The sequence below is a fragment of the Neoarius graeffei genome, chromosome 17 (genome assembly GCF_027579695.1).
Source record: "Neoarius graeffei isolate fNeoGra1 chromosome 17, fNeoGra1.pri, whole genome shotgun sequence".
Classification (NCBI taxonomy): Eukaryota; Metazoa; Chordata; class Actinopteri; order Siluriformes; family Ariidae; genus Neoarius; species Neoarius graeffei.
The window spans coordinates 57256230-57281978 of record NC_083585.1 but is presented as its reverse complement, the minus strand read 5'-3'; the positions used below and the strand labels follow the sequence as shown (position 1 = coordinate 57281978).

Below are 25749 nucleotides of genomic sequence, written 5' to 3'. Positions count from 1 at the left end.
TCTGTGTGGAGTTTGCATGTTCTCCCCATGTCTGCGTGGGTTTCCTCCGGGTGCTCCGGTTTCCCCCACAGTCCAAAGACATGCAGGTTAGGTTAACTGGTGACTCTAAATTGACCGTAGGTGTGAATGTGAGTGTGAATGGTTGTCTGTGTCTATGTGTCAGCCCTGTGATGACCTGGCGACTTGTCCAGGGTGTACCCCGCCTTTCGCCCGTAGTCAGCTGGGATAGGCTCCAGCTTGCCTGCGACCCTGTAGAACAGGATAAAGTGGCTACAGATAATGAGATGAGATGAGGTAAACAACTGGGGGGGGGCAGAGTAAATGGGGTCACTGATCTTGTTTATTGAGGTGGGGGGCAGAGTGGGTCAGGAGTCTGAGGTGAGGAGGGGGGGCAGAGTAAGTGGGGGTCACTGGTCATGTTTACATAAAGTAGCAACTATACTAAAATTATATGAAATTATACACTGATTTAACAGTGGAATATCTCTTGGTTTATTCACTTCAATCTCCTCCTGTTACTCAGTAAATTTACATCTTGCTTATATAATGAGTAAATTCGACACTGTTCATTATATAAATGAAACAGACAGAACATATATGATGACAAGCCATTGCAAAGGCTTATAATTATATTTAATGTGCTGTTATAAAATCTAGAAGCTTGGAATTGTGCAACTGAAATATCCAGGATCAAATTCAATATATAAGACCGAAATTAAATATATAAATCACCAAAATAATGCCCTGTGCTGTTATGAATCTCAGTATTAACACAGTATGCTTAGCCATTGAAATATTATTTCTAACCAGTCAACAAATGAAAGTTTTTAAATTAAAATTGTCTATTATTTGATGATGCATTTGTCTTTGGCATACACTTTTTTCTTCATCATTTGTAAATGTCATTTCAGGTTACTGCCTGGTTAATGAGACTCTATAATTTATGACTGGTTTCATAAAAATGACTGTATACTGGAGCATTATGTTCAGGCTGTGTCCGAACAACAAATAAATGATCATGAGCTAGATATGTTCTTGTTTCACAAAGAACCCTAAAATTTTCTTTCATAATTTCTTTCATAGATAATTTTATAAGTCATCTGACAGGCATTGGTCTTCTAAAATATGACAGTAATCACGACATTGAAATTGTTGGGTTCTATGAAAATTAAAATACCTTAAATTTTTAAGTTGACATGGTACAATTAAACAATCAAACTAATTAAACATGGTATATACTGAGGAGAGATATGATTTAACATGATTTTGCTTTGCTATATTTAACTGTAAATTTGATTTTGTCATTTCGAAGAACCTTTGATCCAAAGAAACTTGGCTTTTCTGTCAAAATGTTGTTTTTTTTTTACTGAAAGTCACAGTTTATTGTGTTTTGAACCTCCAGTCACCTCTGAATATACCGTATTGGAGCAAAAGATGAATATGAGATGATCGATCAGAATTTCGGCTTTAATTTCTTGATATTTACATGTAGATGAGTTACACAACTTAGAATGTCACCATTTGTTTGACCCCACCAATTTTTCAAGGGATTAAAAATATTGGATTATGTGACTGACAGGTGTTTCTTTTTGCCCAGGTGTGCCCTGTTATATTGATTGCATAAAAAAAAATCATTTCGCTGAATGTCTACTCTTGTTTTGAGCTCTTGGTTTCACCTGTGAAAAATGCATCAGTTGTTAAAAAGGATAATCCAACAGAAGAGGCCAGAAATCTGTTTATGGGAGAAAAGCAAGCCATTTTGAAGCTGAGAAAAGAAGGAAAATCCAACAACGAAAATGAAAAATGGCTTGAGCCTTTGCACAAGCATTGGGCATAGCTAAAGTATTTGGAATATCTTGAAAAATAAATTAAATTAGATTTTATTTGTATAGCAATATTAACAATGGATATTGTCAAAAAGCATCTGGACCTAACATTCTATCTATAAATTTTCCAATTTAAAAATTTAACCTGAATGAACAAAAAGTGCAATTGTGTAACCAGGAACCTATCAGCAACTTATGAATATGAGCATCACAGTTATTTTTGTTTTAACTTGAAGTCTGTTTTGTTGAAGTGATCAGCTGTTCAATGATGGAAACTTGATTGCAATACTCTTCACAGCAACTGCAGTCTTAAGCCATCTTGATGGTTTCTAAGTTGTTCTATCCACCATAATATACTAGTGCATCTCAAAAAAATTAGAATATTGTGAAAAAGTTCAATATTATCCATTAGCTATTTAAGAAAGTGAAAATGTTATATGTTATAGACTCATTACACATAAACTAAAATGTTTCAAGCATTTTTCTATTTTAATTTTAATCAGTATGGCATACAATACAAAAACATAAAAAAAAATCTCAAAATATTAGAATATTTCATTTTGAGTTTGAGTAAAACAGTATGAACACAGTGTATCTCTCGGTCTAGTTCAGTACACACAACCACAATCATGGGTAAGACTGCTGACTTGACTGTTGTCCAGAAGATGATCACTGATGCCCTCCACAAGGAGGGTAAGCCACAAAAGGTCATTGCTGAAAAGGGTGGCTGGAAAAGGTGCACAAGCAACAGGGATGGCTGCAGTCTTGAGAGGATTGTCAAGAAAAGTTGATTCAAGAACTTGGGAGAGCTTCACAAGGAGTGGACTGAGGCTGGTGTCAGTGTATCAAGACCCATCACGAACAGACATCTTCAAGAAAGGGGATACAACTTTCGCATTCCTAATATCAAGCTACTCCTGAGCCAGAGACAATGTCAGAAGTGTCTTATCTGGGCTAAGGAGAGAAAGAAATGGACTGTTGCTCAGTGGTCCAAAGTCCTCTTTTCAGATGAAAGTACATTTTGTATTTAATTTGGAAATCACGGTTCTAGAGTCTGGAGGAAGAGTGGAGAGGCACAGAATCCAAGGTGTTTGAAGCCCACCGTGAAGTTTCCACAGTCTGTGATGATTTGGGGTGCCATGTCATCTGCTGGTGTTGGTCCACTGTATTTTATCAAGTCCAAAGTCAACACAGCCATCTACCAGGAGATTTTAGAGCACTTCATGCTTCCATCTGCTGACGAGCTTTTTGGAGATGCTGATTTCCTTTTCCAGCAGGACTTAGCACCTACCCATAGTGCCAAAACTACTACCAAATGGTTTGCTGACCATTATATTACTGTGTTTGATTGGCCAGCCAACTTGCCTGACCTGAACCCCATAGAGAATCTATGGGGTATTGTCAAGAGGAAGATGAGAAACACCCGACCCAAAAATACAGATACGCTGAAGGCCACTATCAAAGCAACCTGGGCTTCAGTAACACCTCAGCAGTGCCACAGACTGATCACCTCCATGCCACACCACATTGATACAGTAATTCATGGTAAAGGAGCCCCAACCAAGTATTGAGTGTATAAATGAATATACTTTTCAGAAGTTGGACATTTCTGTATTGTAAATCCTTTTTTTGATTGATCTTAGGGAATATTCTAATAATTTGAGATACTGGATTTCTGATTTTCATGAGCTATAAGCCATAATCATCAAAATTAAAACAAAAAAGGCTTTAAATATTTCACTTTACATGTAATGAATATAGAATATATGAAAGTTTACATTTTTGAATTAAATTATGAAAAAAGGAACTTTTTCATGGTATTCTAATTTTTTGAGATGTACTAGTATATACAGAGGTGGAGCCCTCCCCCTATCCATACAGGGCCCCATCCTTTGACATTCAGGCCCTCCCAATAAATGTGCCTTACGCGATTTCATTGGAAATTCCTTGAAACCTACAAGTTTTCACATGATTACCGACTAGTTGATCTATATATCTCTCATTTTTGCTACACATTCTTATCACAGTTAAAAAAAATAAAAAATAAAAAAACCCTGTGAAATCCCTAAACAAACTTAAAATATAATAAATTGTAATGGTTTCAAGCTAAACTAAGCTGTTTCTTTTGTATTTAATTGTTTTTCGTTTGAGGAATTTGCAAAAAACTGCAATGCATGATGGGTAGGATCTAAAGGCTGCCTAACGTCTTCATCCGTCTGAGGACATACAACCCCGATTCCAAAAAAGTTGGGACAAAGTACAAATTGTAAATAAAAACGGAAAGCAATAATTTACAAATCTCAAAAACTGATATTGTATTCACAACAGAACATAGACAACATATCAAATGTCGAAAGTGAGACATTTTGAAATTTCATGCCAAATATTGGCTCATTTGAAATTTCATGACAGCAACACATCTCAAAAAAGTTGGGACAGGGGCAATAAGAGGCTGGAAAAGTTAAAGGTACAAGAAAGGAACAGCTGGAGGACCAAATTGCAACTCATTAGGTCAACTGGCAATAGGTCATTAACATGACTGGGTATAAAAAGAGCATCTTGGAGTGGCAGCGGCTCTCAGAAGTAAAGATGGGAAGAGGATCACCAATCCCCCTAATTCTGCGCCAACAAATAGTGGAGCAATATCAGAAAGGAGTTCGACAGTGTAAAATTGCAAAGAGTTTGAACATATCATCATCTACAGTGCATAATATCATCAAAAGATTCAGAGAATCTGGAAGAATCTCTGTGCGTAAGGGTCAAGGTCGGAAAACCATACTGGGTGACCGTGATCTTCGGGCCCTTGGACGGCACTGCTTCACATACAGGCATGCTTCTGTATTGGAAATCACAAAATGAGCTCAGGAATATTTCCAGAGAACATTATCTGTGAACACAATTCACCGTGCCATCTGCCGTTGTCAGCTAAAACTCTATAGTTCAAAGAAGAAGCCGTATCTAAACATGATCCAGAAGCGCAGACGTCTTCTCTGGGCCAAGGCTCATTTAAAATGGACTGTGGCAAAGTGGAAAACTGTTCTGTGGTCAGACGAATCAAAATTTGAAGTTCTTTATGGAAATCAGGGACGCTGTGTCATTCAGACTAAAGAGGAGAAGGACGACCCGAGTTGTTATCAGCGCTCAGTTGAGAAGCCTGCATCTCTGATGGTATGGGGTTGCATTAGTGCGTGTGGCATGGGCAGCTTACACATCTGGAAAGACACCATCAATGCTGAAAGGTATATCCAGGTTCTAGAGCAACATATGCTCCCATCCAGACAACGTCTCTTTCAGGGAAGACCTTGCATTTTCCAACATGACAATGCCAAACCACATACTGCATCAATTACAGCATCATGGCTGCGTAGAAGAAGGGTCCGGGTACTGAACTGGCCAGCCTGCAGTCCAGATCTTTCACCCATAGAAAACATTTGGCGCATCATAAAACAGAAGATATGACAAAAAAGACCTAAGACAGTTGAACAACTAGAATCCTACATTAGACAAGAATGGGTTAACATTCCTATCCCTAAACTTGAGCAACTTGTCTCCTCAGTCCCCAGACGTTTACAGACTGTTGTAAAGAGAAAAGGGGATGTCTCACAGTGGGAAACATGGCCTTGTCCCAACTTTTTTGAGATCTGTTCTTGTCATGAAATTTAAAATCACATAATTTTTCTCTTTAAATGATACATTTTCTCAGTTTAAACATTTGATATGTCATCTATGTTCAATTCTGAATAAAATATGGAATTTTGAAACTTCCACATCATTGCATTCCGTTTTTATTTACAATTTGTACTTTGTCCCAACTTTTTTGGAATCGGGGTTGTACAACAAGACTAGGAAGGTACATGCCTGGTTGCGGTTGTTGGTTGTCAACTAGAAACAAATTCAACATGTTTAAAAGTAAAAGTGGGGCACAAAAGAGGAAGGAAAAGAAAAATAAAGAGGAGGCAATCTCTAAACTTCCAAAGTTGGATTCATTTTTTACTTTGCCTTCTCCTGTCCCTGAATTTGCTAGTAGTGAACATGCATTGCCCTGTGTTAGCACTAGCAGCAGTAGCACGGTGGTGCTTAGCAGTAGCTCAGGCCAAAGTCATATAGAGGGGGGTGGGGATCGAGACGTAATGGGTGTTGCTACAGATATCAGGATAGTTGAGGCTTTTCTTGGATTCAAGATAACTGTGAACTGAATTTGGTACTGAATGATTCTGTCAAAACGATCCCAGAGATTAGACAGTTTTATGATGTGGTTGAAGAACTGTACAACTTTTTTGCCAACAGTGTTAAGAGATGGGCATTACTTGGCGACTTATTGAGCCCAGAGAGCAGGGACATAACCTTGAAACGCCTCTGCCCAACCTGCTGGTCCTCCTGCTACGATGCACTTCTTGCGTTAAAGTACAGATATGGAGACGTCATTAAAGCTCTCGACAAGCTCTCACAAGCGAGAAAACAAATGAGCGAGATGAAGCAGATGCACTTAAAAAGGCCATTACTAAATTTCAGTTCATATTTTTAATCAGCCTTCAGACAAAGATTTTGGAGTGCACTAATGCCATCTCAAAGTTACTGCAGGAGAAGATCATTGATCAACTCAAAGCATCTGCATTATTGCAGAATGCTGTACGAACTCTACAGGGAGCGGTTTGATGAGGCAAAGGCTTCCACTCTGGCACTGGCTGTGAAATGGGGCAGTCAAACGCAATTTGTAGCCACCAGGCTGAAAAAAAGTGAAGCGCCACTTTGATCACCTTAGCGAAGACAGTCGGCTTTCCCTTGATGTAATCATTCAGCAGCTGTCACAAAGGCAAAGTTTACATTAGACCGTATCTGTCTTGTTTTCTTCGTGGATGCACTGTCCGTTCACATTAAAATGCCTGGAAATGCCGGGAAACGGGAATCCGCCAGAGCCCACGTATTCAATCCAGTTCGTGTCTGGTCCAGTGCTGTGTAAACATTGAGGATACGCTGTGCTGAGCTCTAGCTGACGTCGTCATTGGACAATGTCACTGTGACATCCACCTTCCTGATTCACTGGCGTTGGGATCTCACACACAGCGGCTCAGTCCCGAATCACTGCTCGTGCGCTTCACTCGCGCGCTCTGTGAGCTACGCAGGGCCGGAGTGAGCACCCTCCAGAGGGCACTCGCTGTTCAGGGCGGAGTGATTTGGAGCGCAGGAGGAAGCGCTGAGCCACACTGAGGTTTATTTACACATTTCAACCTCCTTCAGGCGCTTAACCCTTTGGTGACTGACCCCTTGAAAATGGTTCCTCCAGGAACCATGACGTTTCAGTTGTCAAGACAACGGAAAAACTAAAATACAAATACAAGAGCATTTTGTTTTGTGCACAAGAGCATTGTGACGTATCTTTCTGTTTTTGTATTTTAGTTTTTCCGTTGTCTTGACAACTGAAACGTCATCGTTCCTGGAGGAACCATTTTCAAGGGGTCAGTCACCAAAGGGTTAAACTCAGTGAGAACATGAACATCACAGCCAGGTGTGTTTATCTGCTGGAGAAGGTGTTCGCTTGCCATCCTTCCACTTGCAAGTGGTGAGTGACTTGCGCATGCCCGATATGCACTGGGATCATGTGACATGCCGTCTAATTAGTCATGTGATTAGCGTATCCGTGTATTGGTGTTGCTGTGTACACGCGAATCGTGTATTGGCGTTGCTGTGTGTACGCGAATTGTTTTAAAAACGTTAATCTGATGATCCGCTGATTCGAAATAATGTAAACAGGGCCAAAGGTTTGTCAGTTTAAATCGGACTGCTCATTTGTTTGAGGCTATTCATCCAAATACGTTCCAGCGTGCGAAGGACGAGGAGCTGTACAAAGTGGCCCGTCGACTGTGTGATCACTATAGTCGGGATATTGACTCCAGCTTTCCTGGTCAACTAGTGTCATTTAGGGCTTGTTTCAAGGAGCAGATAGTGAGACACACATCTGTGCTTAGCCTGGCCAGGTTGTTGGTAGTAGATCAGCAGTAACTTCTACATTTAGTGAGGTGTGCACGGCCTTCTTGCTTTTTCTCACTCTCCCCGTCTCCGTTGCGACAGCAGAACGCTCTTTCTCCAATTTAAAATTGATAAAAAATTACCTCAGGAGCGCAATGGGTCAAGAGAGACTCTGTGGATTGGCCATTTTATCAGTTGAGAATGAGCGAGCAAGAGCACTTAACATCCCTCAAATAGTCGACGAATGCCTTTATAATGACGAACGCAGGTTTCCGTGTCAGCTTTGTAGTTGAAGACGTGCTTACACAATGAGGGTATATCATTCATGATTGCTGGATTTTTTTGTTGTTGTTGTTGTTTAGTGTCTATTTGGAACATAATAAAAAATGAATGGAAAATACAGGCTATGTAGGCCTATAAAAAATAATAAAAACACCTTTGAGCAAGTTCTGTTCTAATATAGCCTGATTATATGCCGCAGGCCTTCTGTTTGTTTGCAATTTCGCCATGGCTAGGTCCAAAGGCTACGTTCTTAAATACTGCTTTTTGTTAAATATAGCCTGAGTAGGCCTGTATGCCGCAAGCCTTCTAATTTGTTTGTTTGCAATTTCGCCGGGGGTGTGTGTGCTGATTGGTGTTTTGCCCTGGGGCCTTGTATGCCTGTAGATAGATAGATAGATAGATAGATAGATAGATAGATAGATAGATAGATAGATAGATAGATAGACAGACAGACAGACAGACAGACAGACAGACAGAGGCATGCAAAAGTTTGGGTGCCCTTACTGAAAATGTCTGTTACTGTGAATAGTTAAGTGAGCAGAAGATGAACTGATCACCAAAAGGCATAAAGGTAAAGACGACACATTTCTTTTCAGCATTTTCTGCAAGATTTGTGTATTATTTTTGTTTTGTACAATTGGAGAGTGAAAAAAGAAAAGGAACACCATGTGAAAGTTTGGGCACCCCAATACATTTGAGTTCTCAGGTAACTTTTACCAAGGTTCCAGACCTTAATTAGCTTATTGAGCTGTGGCTTGTTCAAATTCTTCATTAGGAAAAATCAGATGATGCAGATTTCAAAGCTGTATAAATTCTCTGACTCCTCAATCTTGTCCCTAAAATCAACAGCCATGGGCTCCTCTAAGCAACTCCCTCGCATTCTGAATAATAAAATAATTGATGCTCACAAAGCAGGAGAAGGCTACAAGAACGTAGCAAAGTGTTTTCAGGTAGCTGTTTCCTCAGATTTTAATGTTATCAAGAAATGGCAGTTAACAGAAACAGTGGAGATCAAGGTGATGTCTGGAAAATGAAGAAAACTTTCTGAAAGAACTGCTTGTTGGATTGCTAGAAAGGCAAATAAAAACCCCTGTCTGACTGCAAAAGACCTTCAGAAAGATTTAGCAGACCCTGGAGTGGTGGTGCACTGTTCTACTATGCAGCGACACCTGAACAAATATGACCTTCATGGAAGAGTTGAAGTTAAAAAGAGGACGGGTCCTACAATAAGACGATGATCCAAAACACACCTCAAAATCAACAATGGAATACCTCAAGAGGCACAAGCTGAAGGTTTTGCCCTGGCCCTCACAGTCCCCTGACCTAAACATCATTGGAAATCTGTGGATAGATCTCAAAAGAGCAGTGCATGCAAGACAGCCCAAGAAACTTGTGGAACTGGAAGCCTTTTGCAAGAACAAATGTGTGAAAATCCCCCAGGTAAGAACTGAAAGATTATTAGCCGGCTACAAAAAGTGTTTACAAGCTGTGATACTTGCCAAAGCGGGTGTTACTAGGTAGTAACCATGCAGGGTGCCCAAACTTTTGCTTCAGGCCCTTTTCCTTTTTTTGTCATTTTGAAAATGTAAAAGATGAAAATAAAAAAATTGTTTTTGCTTAAAATATAAAGGGAATGAGTCATCTTTAACTTTATGCCTTTTGGAGATCATTTCATCTTCAACTTGCTTAACTGTTCACAGTAACAGCAATTTAGACCAGGGGTGCCCAAACTTTTGCATACTACTCTCTGTGTATATATATATATATATATATATATATATATATATATATATATAAAAAATCTCCTTCTCACCCCCGGCGGGGGGGTGGTATCCATGTCATCCTCAAGCTCGGGTCCTCTACCAGAGGCCTGGGAGTTTGAGGGTTCTGCGCAGTATCTTCGATGTTCCTAGGACTGCGCTCTTCTGGACTGAGGCTTCAGATGTTGTTCCTGGGATTTGCTGGAGCCACTCTCCCAGTTTGGGGGTTACTGCCCCAAGTGCCCCCACTACCACGGGGACCACGCAACCCTTGACCTTCCACATCCGTTCCAGCTGCTCTTTCAACCCTTGATACTTCTCAAGTTTCTCATGTTCCTTCTTCCTGATGTTGGCGTCAGCTGGGATCGCCACATCTATCACCACCACCCTCTTCTGCTCTTTGTCCACCACCACTATGTCCGGTTGGTTAGCCAGGATCTGTTTGTCAGTCTGGAAGCTGAAGTCCCACAGAATCTTGGCCCTGTTGTTCTCAGCCACCTTCTGTGGTATGGCCCATTGGGACTTGGGTATTTCTATTCCATACTGGTTGCAGATGTTCCTGTATACTATCCCAGCCACTTGGTTGTGCCTCTCCATGTACGCTGATCCAGCAAGCATCTTACACCCTGCTACTATGTGCTGGACTGTTTCAGGGGCTTCTTTGCACAGTCTGCATCTTGGGTCTGATCTACTCTGGTAGATCCTGGCCTCTATGGCTCTTGTGCTTATGGCCTGTTCTTGTGCTGCCATGATTAGTGCTTCTGTGCTGTCTGTCAGTCCTGCATTATCCAGCCACTGGTAGGATTTCTTGATATCAGCCACTTCCTCTATCTGACGGTGGTACATGCCATGTAGGGGTTTGTCTCTCCAGGTTGTCTGTTCCTCCTCCTCCTCTGCACTCTCATCAGGGTTCTGCTGCCTGAGACATTCACTTAGCAGTTCATCCTTTGGGGCCATCTTTCTGATGTATTCTCGGATTTTCGATGTTTCATCCTGGACCGTGGTCTTGACGCTCACTAGCCCTCGGCCTCCCTCTTTCCGCTTAGTGTATAGTCTCAGGGTGCTGGACTTGGGGTGGAACCCTCCATGCATGGTGAGGAGCTTTCTAGTCTTGATATCTGTGGCTTCTATCTCCTCCTTTGGCCAGTTTATGATACCAGCGGGGTATCTGATGACTGGTAGTGCGTACATGTTGATGGCTCGGACCTTGTTTTTACCATTCAGCTGACTTTTCAGGACCTGCCTTACTCTCTGGAGGTATTTGGCTGTGGTTGACTTCCTTGTGGCCTCTTCATGGTTTCCATTAGCCTGTGGGATGCCAAGGTACTTGTAGCTGTCTTGGATATCACCTATGTTGCCCTCTGGTAGGTCAATCCCTTCAGTCCGGATCATCTTGCCTCTCTTTGAGACCATCCGGCCACACTTGTCCAATCCGAATGACATCCCTATGTCATCGCTGTAGATCCGGGTGGTGTGGATCAGCGAGTCTATTTCTCGCTCATTCCTGGCATACAGCTTGATGTCATCCATGTAGAGCAGGTGGCTGATTGTTGCCCCACTACGGAATCGGTACCCGTAGCCGCTCTTCGTGATGATCTGACTGAGGGGGTTCAGGCCTATGCAGAACAGCAGTGGTGATAGCGCATCTCCTTGGTATATGCCGCACTTGATGTTGACTTGGGCAATGGGTTTTGAGTTGGCCTCTAGGGTTGTCTTCCACATTTCCATTGAGTTCTGTATGAAGGTCCTTAGGTTCCTGTTGATCTTATACAGTTCCAGACATTCCAGTATCCATGTGTGTGGCATTGAGTCGTAGGCTTTCTTGTAGTCAATCCAGGCAGTGCACAGGTTGGTCTGCCTCTTCTTACAGTCTCGGGCGACTGTTCTATCGGCCAGTAGCTGGTGCTTGGCTCCTCTGGTGTTACTGCCAATTCCTTTCTGTGCCTCGCTCATGTATTGAGCCACATGCTTACTCATTTTTGCCGCAATGATGCCTGACAGGGCCTTCCATGTTGTGCTGAGACATGTAATTGGCCGGTAGTTGGATGGGATGGGTCCCTTCTGGGGGTCCTTCATGATTAGGACTGTCCTGCCTTGGGTTAGCCATTCTGGGTGGGTTCCATCCCTCAGCAGCTGGTTCATCTGTGCTGCTAGGCGTTCATGGAGTGCAGTTAGCTTCTTCAGCCAGTACGTATGGATCATATCGGGGCCTGGTGCTGTCCAGCTCTTCATCTTTGACACTCTTTCTTGGACGTCTGCCATTGAGATGGTTACTGGTTCTTGTTCTGGGAGGTTGCTGTGGTCAGCTCTTAGGTCCACTAACCATTGGGCATCGGTGTTGTGTGATGCCTTTTTTTCCCATATGTCTTTCCAGTATTTTTCCACCTCAGCTCTTGGTGGGTCTGACCGGTTGTTGTTCCCCTGCCATTGAGAGTACACCTTGGCTGGTTCAGTGGAGAACAGCTTGTTTATTCTCCTGGCCTCTCCTTCCTTGGTGTATCTCCTCAACCGGGTGGCCAGAGCTGTTAGTCGCTGTTTGGCAGTTTCGAGTGCCTCTGGTATGGAGAGTGAGTTGTACTTCCTGGGCGCCCCTTTATTCACCATGTTCCCTTTGTGTAGTTCAGCTAGCTGGCTAACTTCCCTCCTTGCTGCCTTTATCTTGGCCTCTAATCGTCTCTTCCATGGTGGATACTGTTTGTTATGTCCCGAGCCCACCTTGTGTCCAAGCATCTCCATGATTACTGTTGCTGTACTGTGTATCAGCTTGTTGGTCTCAGTGATGGTTCTTGTGGAGATTGTCTTCAGAGCAGCATTCACATCTACTAGTAGATCTTCTGAAGGTACTTGGCAACTCAGCTTCGGTATTTGTCGGGGGCTCCAGGTTTCCAGTTGGGTCACGATCTTCCTTCTCAGGTCAGCAGCTCTTGTGTTGAGGCTGTTAGCTGTTGGGGCTTGGTACCCAATCTCTGGTTGTGGGGATGATGACATCTCCCCGCTGACCTGTCTTCCTGGCTCCCCCTTGCCGTAGTATTGTTGTTGTATTTCATTAATCTCTAGTTGTGATAGCAGATTTCGATTATGGATGTTGGAACACTGGGCTAATAGCTGTTTCTTTGTTAGCCTTGATTGTGGGTTTCGAAGTATCCAATGGTCCCACATTCTCTGCATGTATCCCCTCTCTCTGGGATTGCTTGTATAGTAGCATTCCAGCAAATATATATATATATATATATATATATATATATATATATAATCTCATCTCATTATCTCTAGCCGCTTTATCCTGTTCTACAGGGTCGCAGGCAAGCTGGAGCCTATCCCAGCTGACTACGGGCGAAAGATGGGGTACACCCAGGACAAGTCGCCAGGTCATCACAGGGCTGACACATAGACACAGACAACCATTCACACTCACACCTACGGTCAATTTAGAGTCACCACGGGGCTCGAACCCGGACCTTCTTGCTGTGAGGCGACAGCGCTAACCACCGTGCCGCCCCTTATATATATATATATATATATATATATATATATATATATATATATATATATATATCCATCCTAGAAATTCATATATTTTTTTCACCAACCAGCCGGACTAGTTACCTTCCAAAGTAACTCGCCAAACAGAAAATCAACTAGCCAAAATTTGTTCATGTATGAATTTTACTTCTGTCAAAAATAACGCAAAAGAGAGTAGTTACCATTGTTCATGACTAATGTGCATTTATTTCAAGACCCGAGTATTTTGATACTGTTGTTAAATACATAAATGAGAACAACACAGAGCACCATAATATAATATCAACAAATAATAATATATTGGAAAACTTGGCAACTTGGTGTATGAGTAATGAAAACAAATATACTTACTATCATGACTATAGCACCCAAAATATGTCCAACATTCTTTCTGTATTTAACCATTTATGAGAGAGAAAGCATTAGGAGCTTTATATTGACTAGGAATCAACTTGAAAAAAATTAATTATTCCATAAAAATCGTATCGCAGCCAAGGCCTACCCTGCTCCCACGTTTGCTTATAAGTCCTTTGTCATTTCTCCTTCTCGTACGCTTTATTAGCGGTCTTTTTCTCCTCTTCAGACCGAGGTTGCTTTGTCCCCGTCTCTGGCGGTTTCTGTACACCTTTCAGAAAATTCCACATCGCAACGTAGCTTTGGCAGATGTAGATGTAAACAACAACAAGAACACGTGTTTAAATGGGTGATAATGTGGCCACATCTATTGAATTTGATAATGTGATTACCGCGATATTCAACGAGATGCGTTATATGCATGCACAGTAGTGAAAAAACCGACAGCCTGACTCGTACACGATATGATTCAGAATTCTTCGGTATTTTCCGTCCTGCTGATAAACACATTGATTACCACATGCTTAATATGTGGCAGCTTTAGTTGATGGTGTGTCTGAATCTTCACTTCATATATATTTTTTATTTTCAACTAGCCAGCCGGGCTGGCTAGTAACAGGAAATACCCGCCAAATGACAAATTAAGTCGTCTCGGGCGACCGGCGAATTTCGAGCCGTGTATATATATATATATATATATATATATATATATATATATATATATATATATATGAATCAGTCCTTGGACTGGTTCTTTCTTATCTGTGTATGTAGAGTACCACTCAAAAGGTTGCACACACTATATAATTCAGTGTTTTTTCTTTATTTGTATGAATGAAAAGACAATTCATGTCTTAACATGGCCAACAACATGGGGCCTGTCATGTTGGGAAAAATCAGCTAGCCAAATTTCTCCTGATTGCACCTCACATCACAAGAGGGATCTCAATGGCTTTTGCAAATGAAAGAAACAATGGAATTGTATTATTTCATGAAATATCAGTACCAGTGGTTCCCACTTTCTCTGTCATAAAATTGAAGGAGATGTCCCCTGTTGCTCACGTTAAAAACCTGATGAAAGCTGTTGCATTTTGCTTCAGGTCTCTTTGTATCCTATCCATCTATCACATTAAAAGAGTTTCAAGGAATAAGCAAACAGTTATACAGTAATGCATTTAACTTGGGCAGTGATGGCTCAGTAATTAAAGCTCTGAGGTACTGATCACTATCAGCCTCCCACTGGCCCCTGAGCTAGCCGTTAATACTTGGCTGTTCCAAGGGCACAATTTCATGATGGACCCTGTGCGAGGATATTGGAAGGCTCTCCTCCAGCTTGTTTTATGCATAACACAATGTGTGGTTAGCAACGCCTGCCTTACCAGAAGCATATAAATCAATCCTATGAAATATGCCCTGTGTGACATCGACCTCCTCTTTGGACACTGCTTCGAAAAGGCCCTAGAAAGGAGAATACAGGGATCAGCAAAATGATCAATGCCAAACATACCAGCCACATTGTGCTTTAAGGTCACCATAGTCCAACACCCTTAAGGTTCTCTCAGCCAGCATTTGGCAGATAGTACATTTGCAATAATTAACCAGGCTGCTACATACAGTATGTGTGGTAATGGTACCTGCTGAGGCTGACTACTGACAGCAACCTCAGTAATAATTCCACTTGGTTTATTGGAATCTTCAAAAATTGGGTTACCTATCTTAAGATGGAGCTAAAATATCACAGACAGAGACATGCTCATCTCAGTAAGAGGGGCACAAACTGAAACTTGACTGTGATGCAAGGCCTTTCCAACAAAAAAGGTCATCTGGGTGCACAACTTCAGAGGAAGATACTAAAACATTGGCTGAACTGTCCCATGATACAGGGGTACAGAAGGCATGTGTCCCTGTGAAGTCAGAACACATCGTCAAAATGAAATTGAGGGTGGTCTATCTGACCCTCAGTTGTTTTATGCTCTCAGAAGGTACAGTGTCTTGCAAAAGTATTCATCCCCCTTGGTGTTTGTCATGTTTTGTCGCATTACAAGTTGGAATTAAAATGGATTTTTTTTGGGGGGGGGGGTAGCACCATTTGATTTACACAACATGCCTACCACTTTAAAGGTGCATTTTTTTGTGTGACACAAACAATAATTAAGATGAAAAAACATAAATCTGGAGTGTGCATAGGTATTCACCCCCTTTCGTATGAAAACCCTAAATAAGAGCTGGTCCAACCAATTCACTTCATAAGTCACATAATTAGTTAAGTAAGAGCCACCTGTGTGCAATCAAAATGTAACATGATCTGTCACATGATGTCTGTATAAATCAACCTGTTCTGGAAGGACCCTGCCTCTGCAACACTACGAAGTAAGCAACATGAAAACCAAGGAGCACTCCAAACAGGTCAGAGATAAAGTTGGTCTCATGGGTGAGGTATAGATGGGTGAAGTATAGATCATGGGTTGGGTCATAAAAAAAATATCCCCAACTTTGAATATCCCAGGGAGCTAAATCCATTATAGCAAAATGGAGAGAATATGGCACCACTACAAATCTGACAAGAGAAGACTGCCCACCAAAACTCACAGACCAGGTAAGAAGGGTATTCATCAGAGATACAACAAAGACATGAAAGATAACACTGAAGGAGCTGCAAAGATTCACAGCGGAGACAGGAGTATATGCCCATAGGAATACTTGAAGCTGTACACACCACAGAGCGGTTCTTTATGGAAGAGTGGCCAGAAAAAAGTCATTGCTTAAGAAAACACATTTGGAGTTTGCCCAACAGCATGTGGCAGACTCCCCAAACACATGGAAGAAGATTCTCTGGTCAGATGAGACTAAAATTGAACTTTTTGGGCATCATGGGAAATATCATGCGTAGCGCAAACCCAACACTTCCCATCACCCTGAGAACACTATTTCTACAGTGAAGCATGGTGGTGGCAGCATTATGCTGTGGGGATACATTTCATCTCCAGGGACATAAAAGCTGGTCAGGATTGAAGCAACGCTGGATGGCACTAAATACAGGGCAATTCTGGTGGAAAATCTGTTTGAGTCAGCCAGAGGTTTGAGACTGGGACGAAGGTTCACTTTCCAGCAGGACAATGACCCTAAACATACTTCTGAAGCTACACTGGAGTGGTTTAAAGAGAAAGATTTAAATATCTTGGAATGGCCTAATCAAAGGCCAGACCTCAATCCAATTGAGAATCTGTGGCATAACTTGAAGATTCCTGTACACCAACGCAACCCATCTAACTTGAAGGAGTTGGATCAATTTTGCCTTGAGGAATGGGCAAAAATCCCAGTGGCTAGATGTGCTAGGCTAATAGAGACATACTCCAAGAGACTTGCAGCTGTAATTGCAGCAAAAGGTGGCTTCTGAAGCAGATCTGCTATCTGTAATAGATAATAAGAAAAAAAGGATGCTAACACCTAACTATCACATCCATGTGTACTTGTTGAATAGCCCATTCTAGAGACAATCCCCCCTGATGTTGGGAAAGAAGGCCTGGTGCAGAGTCAACATTCCAATTCAACCCAAATTTATACAATGGGGTTGATATCTGGGCTCTTTGCAGGCCAGTTAAGTTCTTCCACTCCAACTTTGGCATACCATGTCTTTATAGACATCACAGACACATTGTGATGCTGGAACATGTTTGGATTCAACACCTTCAGTCCAATTAAGGAAAATCTGAAAGCTATGGTATACATTCAAGACATGCATGGTTCCACATTTGTGGCAACAGGGGAAGGCCTGCATATGGGTGTAGTAGTCAGATGTCCACATAGTTTTGGTCATATAATGGAGATGTAATGGGAACGCTTGAATGCCTGGACTGAGTATTGTGCTCTAGTAACCTAGAAACAAGAGAAACAAGTGCCTATAAGCCTTGTATTATCAGTAGGGGTTACAGACATCCTGAAAAAGCCAATTTTGGACACCTCAGACATCAGGAGCTACCAACAACAAGTGTCACATTTCTCCTTTTCTTTTTTAAAATTCTTGAAATTCTTAAAATTCATGCTGTATACAAGCAGTTAATTCTATATCTCACCCAGAAAAACCTTCAGGATCCTGACCAGGCACACTCCAGATAATCTGCCTTTGAAACTAGATCAGAGAAACATTTCTCCTTATTCTACTTGAGAAGCCCATCAATCACAAGACTTTCCTTTACATCCTAATGAGTTGTGGAATTATTGGGATAACATGGTGGTGGTGGTGTGCTTCTTAAAGTGGTGCTTGAAAGTTTGTGAACCCTTTAGAATTTTCTATATTTCTGCATAAATATGACCTAAAACGTCATCAGATTTTCACACAAGTCCTAAAAGTAGATAAAGAGAACCCAGTTAAACAAATGAGACAAAAATATTATACTTGGTCATTTATTTTTTGAGGAAAATGATCCAATATTACACATCTGTGAGTGGCAAAGGTATGTGAACCTCAAGGATTAGCAGTTACTTTGAAGGTGAAATTAGAAACAGGTGTTTCCAATCAATGGGATGACAATCAGGTGTGAGTGGGCACCATGTTTTATTTAAAGAACAGGGATCTATCAAAGTCTGATCTTCACAACACATGTTTGTTGAAGTGTATAATGGCACGAACAAAGGAGACTTCTGAGGACCTCAGAAAAAGTGTTGTTGATGCTCATCAGGCTGGAAAAGGTTACAAAACCATCTCTAAAGAGTTTGGACTCCACCGATCCACAGTCAGACAGATTGTGTACAAATGGAGGAAATTCAAGACCATTGTTACCCTCCTCAGGAGTGGTCGACCAACAAAGATCACTCCAAGAGCAAGGTGTGTAATTGTCAGCAAGGTCACAAAGGACCCCAGGGTAACTTCTAAGCAACTGAAGGCCTCTCTCACATTGGCTAATGTTAATCTTCATGAGTCAACCATCAGGAGAACACTGAACATCAATAGTGTGCATGGCAGGGTTGCAAGGAGAAAGCCACTGCTCTCCAAAAAGAACATTGCTGCTCATCTGCAGTTTGCTAAAGATCATGTGGACAAGCCAGAAGGCTATTGGAAAAATGTTTTGTGGACGGATGAGACCAAAATAGAACTTTTTGGTTGAAATGAGAAGCGTTATGTTTGGAGAAAGGAAAACACTGCATTCCAGCATAAGAACCTTATCCCATCTGTGAAACATGGTGGTGGTCGTATCATGGTTTGGGCCTGTTTTGCTGCATCTGGGCCAGGACGGCTTGCCATCATTGATGGAACAATGAATTCTGAATTATACCAGCCAATTCTAAAGGAAAATGTCAGGACATCTGTCCATGAACTTAATCTCAAGAGAAGATGGGTCATGCAGCAAGACAACGACCCTAAGCACACAAGTCGTTCTACCAAAGAATGGTTAAATAAGAACAAAGTTAATGTTTTGGAATGGCCAAGTCAAAGTCTTGACCTTAATCCAATCAAAATGTTGTGGAAGTACCTGAACCGAGCAGTTCATGTGAGGAAACCCACCAACATCCCAGAGTTGAAGCTGTTCTGTATGGAGGAATGGGCTAAAATTCCTCCAAGCCGGTGTGCAGGACTGATCAACAGTTACCGCAAACATTTAGTTGCAGTTATTGCTGCACAAGGGGGTCACACCAGATACTGAAAGCAAAGGTTCACATACTTTTGCCACTCACAGATATGTAATACTGGATCATTTTCCTCAATAAATAAATGACCAAGTATGATATTTTTGTCTTATTTATTTAACTGGGTTCTCTTTATCTACTTTTAGGACTTGTGTGAAAATCTGATGATTTTTAGGTCATATATATGCAGAAATATAGAGAATTCTAAAGGGTTCACAAACTTTCAAACACCACTGTACATGGACGGGAAGGTCATATCAAGTGGCTTGAAGAGGCTCATCATCTGCATCTCCCTGCTGTTTCTCTGCTTACTCAATAGTTATCATCATCATTTTACTTTTTTTTTCCTCCATAACCCCCTGTTAGCTGCAAAGCTCAGAGGATTCGTCTGAAACTCACAATCGCGTTTAAGCTCAGGTCAACAACTGGGATTTGAAAAATATTTTACCTTTGGTATAAAGTATAAATCCAGTGATCTAAACATTTTAGGTCTCTGAGTGGAAGCCAGAGTGAAGATAATGAGTACCATTACCTCTGTTGTGTTCAGTTTGTTTGTTTTGTGATGCTGTGGCACTTTCCCTACATTTGTGTTCAACAGTCTGAAGAGCTTTTTCTAGGTGAGGTGGTATAATTGTCACAAAACAAAACAAAAAAAATGTCCATGTTAAACATCTTAACCAATGTTTTCTTGTTTTATTGTTTTCCAGGCCTTGTTGTGACAATGGGAGGAAACACATCTGTTAATAATTCAAATTTAATACGCTTTATGACAATTCTGACCATGGAATCACTGGACATACCACCATCCAGTGCTTTTTTTATATTCATTTTTAGCATCATTATCTACTGTTTAATTTTGTTCTTCCACTCTGTGTCACTTGTGACTATTGTTGCAAAAAGAGAGCTGCATAAACCGATGTACATACTGCTGTTTAATTTGTCCATTTGTGACCTTATGGGAGCTACAGGTTTTTATCCTCAGCTGGTTGGTAGTATACTGTCTGAGACTAGAAAAATCTCCTACCCTGCCTGTGCCTTGCAAGCCATCGTTATTCACCTCTATTTGTGTGGATCTCTTTTATTTCTCACTGTGATGTCTTACGACAGATATATTGCTATTTGCAAACCTTTAAGGTACCACAATCTGATGACACAAGGGACATTGATAAAAATCATTTTGATGGTCTGGTCTGTTAATTGTGCGATTATTGGAATTTTATTCATGCTCACGCTAGGTAAAGAAATCTGCAGGACACATATAGTGGACACGTACTGCAATAATCCTTCTTTATTGAAGCTAAGCTGTGAGGATACAAGACCAATTAACTACTATGGTTTGTTTACTATAGCTCTTGTTCAAGGTTCTTCCATACCTATTGTATCATTAACATATATCAAAATCCTAATTATCTGTCTTTCTACAAAGCAGAAAAATTCTATAAGTAAGGCAATGCAAACCTGTGGGACACATTTAGTTGTTTTTCTGACTTTTGAGATTAACACATTCTTCCTACTGATTTCTCACAGGTTAGAAGCAGTATCTCCACACTTAAGAAGAGCTTTTGGTGTTTCAATTATCATATTTCCTCCATTTCTTAACCCTCTAATTTATAGGTTGAAAACAAGGGAAATTCGGCAAACGATTTTTAAGGTCTTACAAAGAAAGGTTTCTTCTGTCTAACAGGAAACTAAATAAAAAAAGTTTTCATCAAATTACTACTATGCTGAAATTATCTCCAATTTTGCACTGATCCATACATTATCCATAACCGCTTATCCTGTGCAGGGTCACGGGCAAGCTGGAGCCTATCCCTTCTGACTATGGACAAGAGGCCAGGTACACCCTGGACAAGTCACCAGATCATAGTTTTGGTCATATAATGTAGATGTAATAGGAACATTCGAGTGCCTGGACTGAGTATTGTGCTCTAGTAGTCTAGAAACAAGTGCTTGTAAGCCTTATATTATCAGTAGGGGTTACAGTCATCCTGAAAAAGCCAATTTTGGATGCCTCAGACATCAGGAACAACCAACAACAGGTGTTGCAGGGCCAACATACAGAGACAAACAACCATTCACACTCAATTTTGGAGCCACCAATTAACCAAACCTGCATGTCTTTGGACAGTGGGGGAAACCAGAGCACCCGGAGGAAACCCACGCAGAGAACATGCAAACTCCGCACAGAAAGGCCGCCATCGGTCACTGGGCCTGAACCCAGAATGTTTTTGTTGTGAGGTGACAGTTCTCACCACTACACCATCATGCCACCCCTGTGCACTGATTTAACAGTACATTTATGTAATGTTTATATAATGAGCAAATTCAACACTGTTCATTATATAAATGAAACAGATAGAGCATACATGGTGAAGAACCATTACAAGGGCTTATAATTATATTTAATGTGCTGCTATAAAATATAGAAGCTATCCATGCTCAAATTAAACATATAAGACATTTAATCTCTAAACTAATGCTCTGTGCTGTTATGAATATCAGTATTAACACAGCATGCTGTAGCTGTTTAAATATTAGTTCTAACCAATCAGCACATGAAATTGTCTCATCTCACAAACCATCAATCCTGAAAACCCGGGACTGAATCAGGGACCTTCAGTCTAATGGTCTCCCTACTGAGATATTTCAGCATGCCACATGAAATTGTTTCAATTAAAATTGTCTATTATTTGATGATACCTTTGTCTTTGGCATACACTTTTTTCTTCATCATTTGTAAATGTCACTTAAATTTACTACCTGCTTCATGAGACTTTATAGGGAATTCTAAAGGTGCTTTCTGCCTGACCGGTTTCATAAAAAATTACTGCATACACTACCGTTCAAAAGTTTGGGGTCACTTTGAAATGTCCTTATTTTTGAAAGAAAAGCACTGTTCTTTTCAATGAAGATCACTTTAAACTAATCAGAAATCCACTCTATACATTGCTAATGTGGTAAATGACTATTCTAGCTGCAAATGTCTGGGTTTTGGTGCAATATCTCCATAGGTGTATAGAGGCCCATTTCCAGCAACTCTCACTCCAGTGTTCTAATGGTACAATGTGATTGCTCATTGCCTCAGAAGGCTAATGGATGATTAGAAAACCCTTGTACAATCATGTTAGCACAGCTGAAAACAGTTGAGCTCTTTAGAGAAGCTATAAAACTGACCTTCCTTTGAGCAGATTGAGTTTCTGGAGCATCACATTTGTGGGGTCGATTAAATGCTCAAAATGGCCAGAAAAATGTCTTGACTATATTTTCTATTCATTTTACAACTTATGGTGGTAAATAAAAGTGTGACTTTTCATGGAAAACACAAAATTGTCTGGGTGACCCCAAACTTTTGAATGGTAGTGTGTGTGTGTGTGTGTGTGTGTGTGTGTGTGTGTGTGTGTGTGTGTGTGTGTGTGTGTGTTGGGGGGTTCAGGCTGTACCCGAACAACACAAACTATTCTGGGCTAAATACATTTTTGTGTCGTAAAGCACCTGAAATCTTTCTTTCATAATTTCTTTCATCGATGATTTTTACAAGTCATCTAACAGGCAGTGGTCCTCTAATATACGACAAGTGAGCAAATTATCATCAAATTTAAATTGTTGTGTTTGATGAAACTTAAGAGCTGAAACTTTTAAGTTGGCATGGTACAATTAAACAATCAAACTAATTAGAAATGGTATATACTTATGAGGGATATGATTCAACATTATTTTGCTTTGCTAAATTTAACTGTACATTTGATTTAGTCATGTGGAAGAAGCTTTGATCCAGAGAAACTTGGCTTTTATGTAAAAATGTTTTTGTACTGAAAGTCACAATTTATTATGTGTTTTGAACCTACAGTCTCCTCCGAACATATTAACAAAATATGAATCAGTCATCATCGAAAAGATGATAGATCAGAATATCAGTTTTAATTTCCTGATATTTACATCTAGATTAGTTAAACAGCTTACAGTAGAACATGTCACCATTCTTGGACCCCAATGATTTTTCAAGTGATTAAAAATATTGGAACACATGCCTGACGAGTGTGAATGGTTGTCTGTGTCTATGTGTCAGCCCTGTGATGACCTGGCGACTTGTCCAGGGTGTACCCCGCCTTTCGCCCGTAGTCAGCTGGGATAGGCTCCAGCTTGCCTGCGACCCTGTAGAAGGATAAAGCGGCTAGAGATGATGACTAATTAAACATGGTATATACTGAGGAGGGAAATGACTTAACATTATTTTGCTTTGCTATATTTAACTGTACATTTAATTTTGTCATAATTTTGAGATGAGATGAGACATGCCTGACGGGTGGGTGGCACAGTGGTGTAGTGGTTAGCACTGTTGCCTCACAGCAATAAGGTTCTGGGTTCAAGCCCCGTGGCCGGCGAGGGTCTTTCTGTGTGGAGTTTGCATGTTCTCCCCGTGTCTGTGTGGGTTTCCTCCGGGTGCTCCGGTTTCCCCCACAGTCCAAAGACCTGCAGGTTAGGATAATTGGTGGCTCTAAATTGACCGTAGGTGTGAATGTGAGTGTGAATGGTTGTTTGTCTCTGTCAGCCCTGTGATGACCTGGCAATTTGTCCAGGGTGTACCCTGCCTCTCGCCCATAGTCAGCTGGGATAGGCTCCAGCTTGCCTGCGACCCTGTAGGACAGGATAAGCGGCTACAGATAATGGATGGATGGATGACTGATGGGTGTTTCTTTTTGCCCAGGTGTGCCCTGTTATACTGATTGCATAAAGAATTTATCTCATCTCATCTCATGATCTCTAGCTGCTTTATCCTGTTCTACAGGGTCGCAGGCAAGCTGGAGCCTATCCCAGCTGACTACGGGCGAAAGGCGGGGTACACCCTGGACAAGTCGCCAGGTCATCACAGGGCTGACACATAGACACAGACAACCATTCACACTCACACCTACGGTCAATTTAGAGTCACCAGTTAACCTAACCTGCATGTCTTTGGACTGTGGGGGAAACCGGAGCACCCGGAGGAAACCCACGTGGACACAGGGAGAACATGCAAACTCCACACAGAAAGGCCCTCGCCGGCCACGGGGCTCGAACCCGGACCTTCTTGCTGTGAGGCAACAGCACTAACCATTACACCACCGTGCCGCCACCTTTACTGAACATTCTCAATATAAACATTAATTTAATAAATTTATCCCAAATGAGCAAAAAGTGCATAGAAGGTTCACAGCAAGAAGGTTCTGGGTTTGAACCCAGCGGCCGGTGAGGGCCTTTCTGTGTGGAGTTTGCATGTTCTCCCCGTGTCTGTGTGGGTTTCCTCCGGGTGCTCTGTTTTCCCCCACGGTTCAAAGACATGCGCTTAGGTTAATATGGGACGGCCTTGGGCTGAGCTGCCCTTGAGCGAGGCACCTAACTCCCAACTGCTCCCCGGGCACTGTTAGCATGGCTGCCCACTGCTCTGGGTATATGTGTGTGTTCACTGCTTCAGATGGGTTAAATGCAGAGAGGAAATTTCACAAGTGTGTGATGAATAAAGTTGTACAGTGGTGCTTGAAAGTTTGTGAACCCTTGAGAATTTTCTATGTTTCTGCATAAATATGACCTAAAACATCATCAGATTTTCACACAAGTCCTAAAAGTAGATAAAGAGAACCCAGTTAAACAAATGAGACAAAAATATTTTACTTGGTAATTTATTTATTGAGGAAAATAATCCAATATTACACATTTGTGAGTGGCAAAAATATGTGAACCTTTGCTTTCAGTATCTGGTGTGACCCCCTTGTGCAGCAATAACTGCAGCTAAATGTTTCCGGTAACAGTTGATCAGTCCTGCACACCAGCTTGGAGGAATTTTAGCCCATTCCTCTGTACAGAACAGCTTCAACTCCGGGATGTTGGTGGGTTTCCTCACATGAACTGCTCACTTCAGGTCCTTCCACAACATTTTGATTGGATTAAGGTCAGGACTTCGACTTGGCCATTCCAAAACATAAACTTTGTTCTTATTTAACCATTCTTTGGTAGAATGACTTGTGTGCTTAGGGTCGTTGACTTGCTGCATGACCCACCTTCTCTTGAGATTCAGTTCATGGACAGATGTCCTGATATTTTCCTTTAGAATTGGCTGGTATAATTCAGAATTTATTGTTCCATCAATGATGGCAAGCCGTCCTGGCCCAGATGCAGCAAAACAGGCACAAACCATGATATTATCACCACCATGTTTCACAGATGGGATAAGGTTCTTATGCTGGAATGCAGTGTTTTCCTTTCTCCAAACATAACACTTCTCATTTAAACCAAAAAGTTCTATTTTGGTCTCACCCGTCCATAAAACATTTTTCCAATAGCCTTCTGGCTTGTCCACGTGATCTTTAGCAAACTGCAGATGAGCAGCAACATTCTTTTTGGAGAGCAGTGGCTTTCTCCTTGCAACCCTGCCATGC

The 25749-nt window shown here is 41.3% G+C and overlaps 1 protein-coding gene across 1 annotated transcript; it reads left to right on the top strand.

Annotated features, from left to right (window-relative positions):
* The first annotated feature begins 321 nt into the window (after window positions 1-321).
* LOC132901231 (olfactory receptor 52A1-like) lies at window positions 322-21017 on the top strand. The gene is made up of 3 exons (XM_060943560.1): window positions 322-378; window positions 19935-19953; window positions 20044-21017. The coding sequence occupies exons 1-3, from the start codon at window positions 322-324 to the stop codon at window positions 21015-21017; spliced, it is 1050 nt and encodes a 349-aa protein (XP_060799543.1).
* Window positions 21018-25749: the final 4732 nt, after the last annotated feature.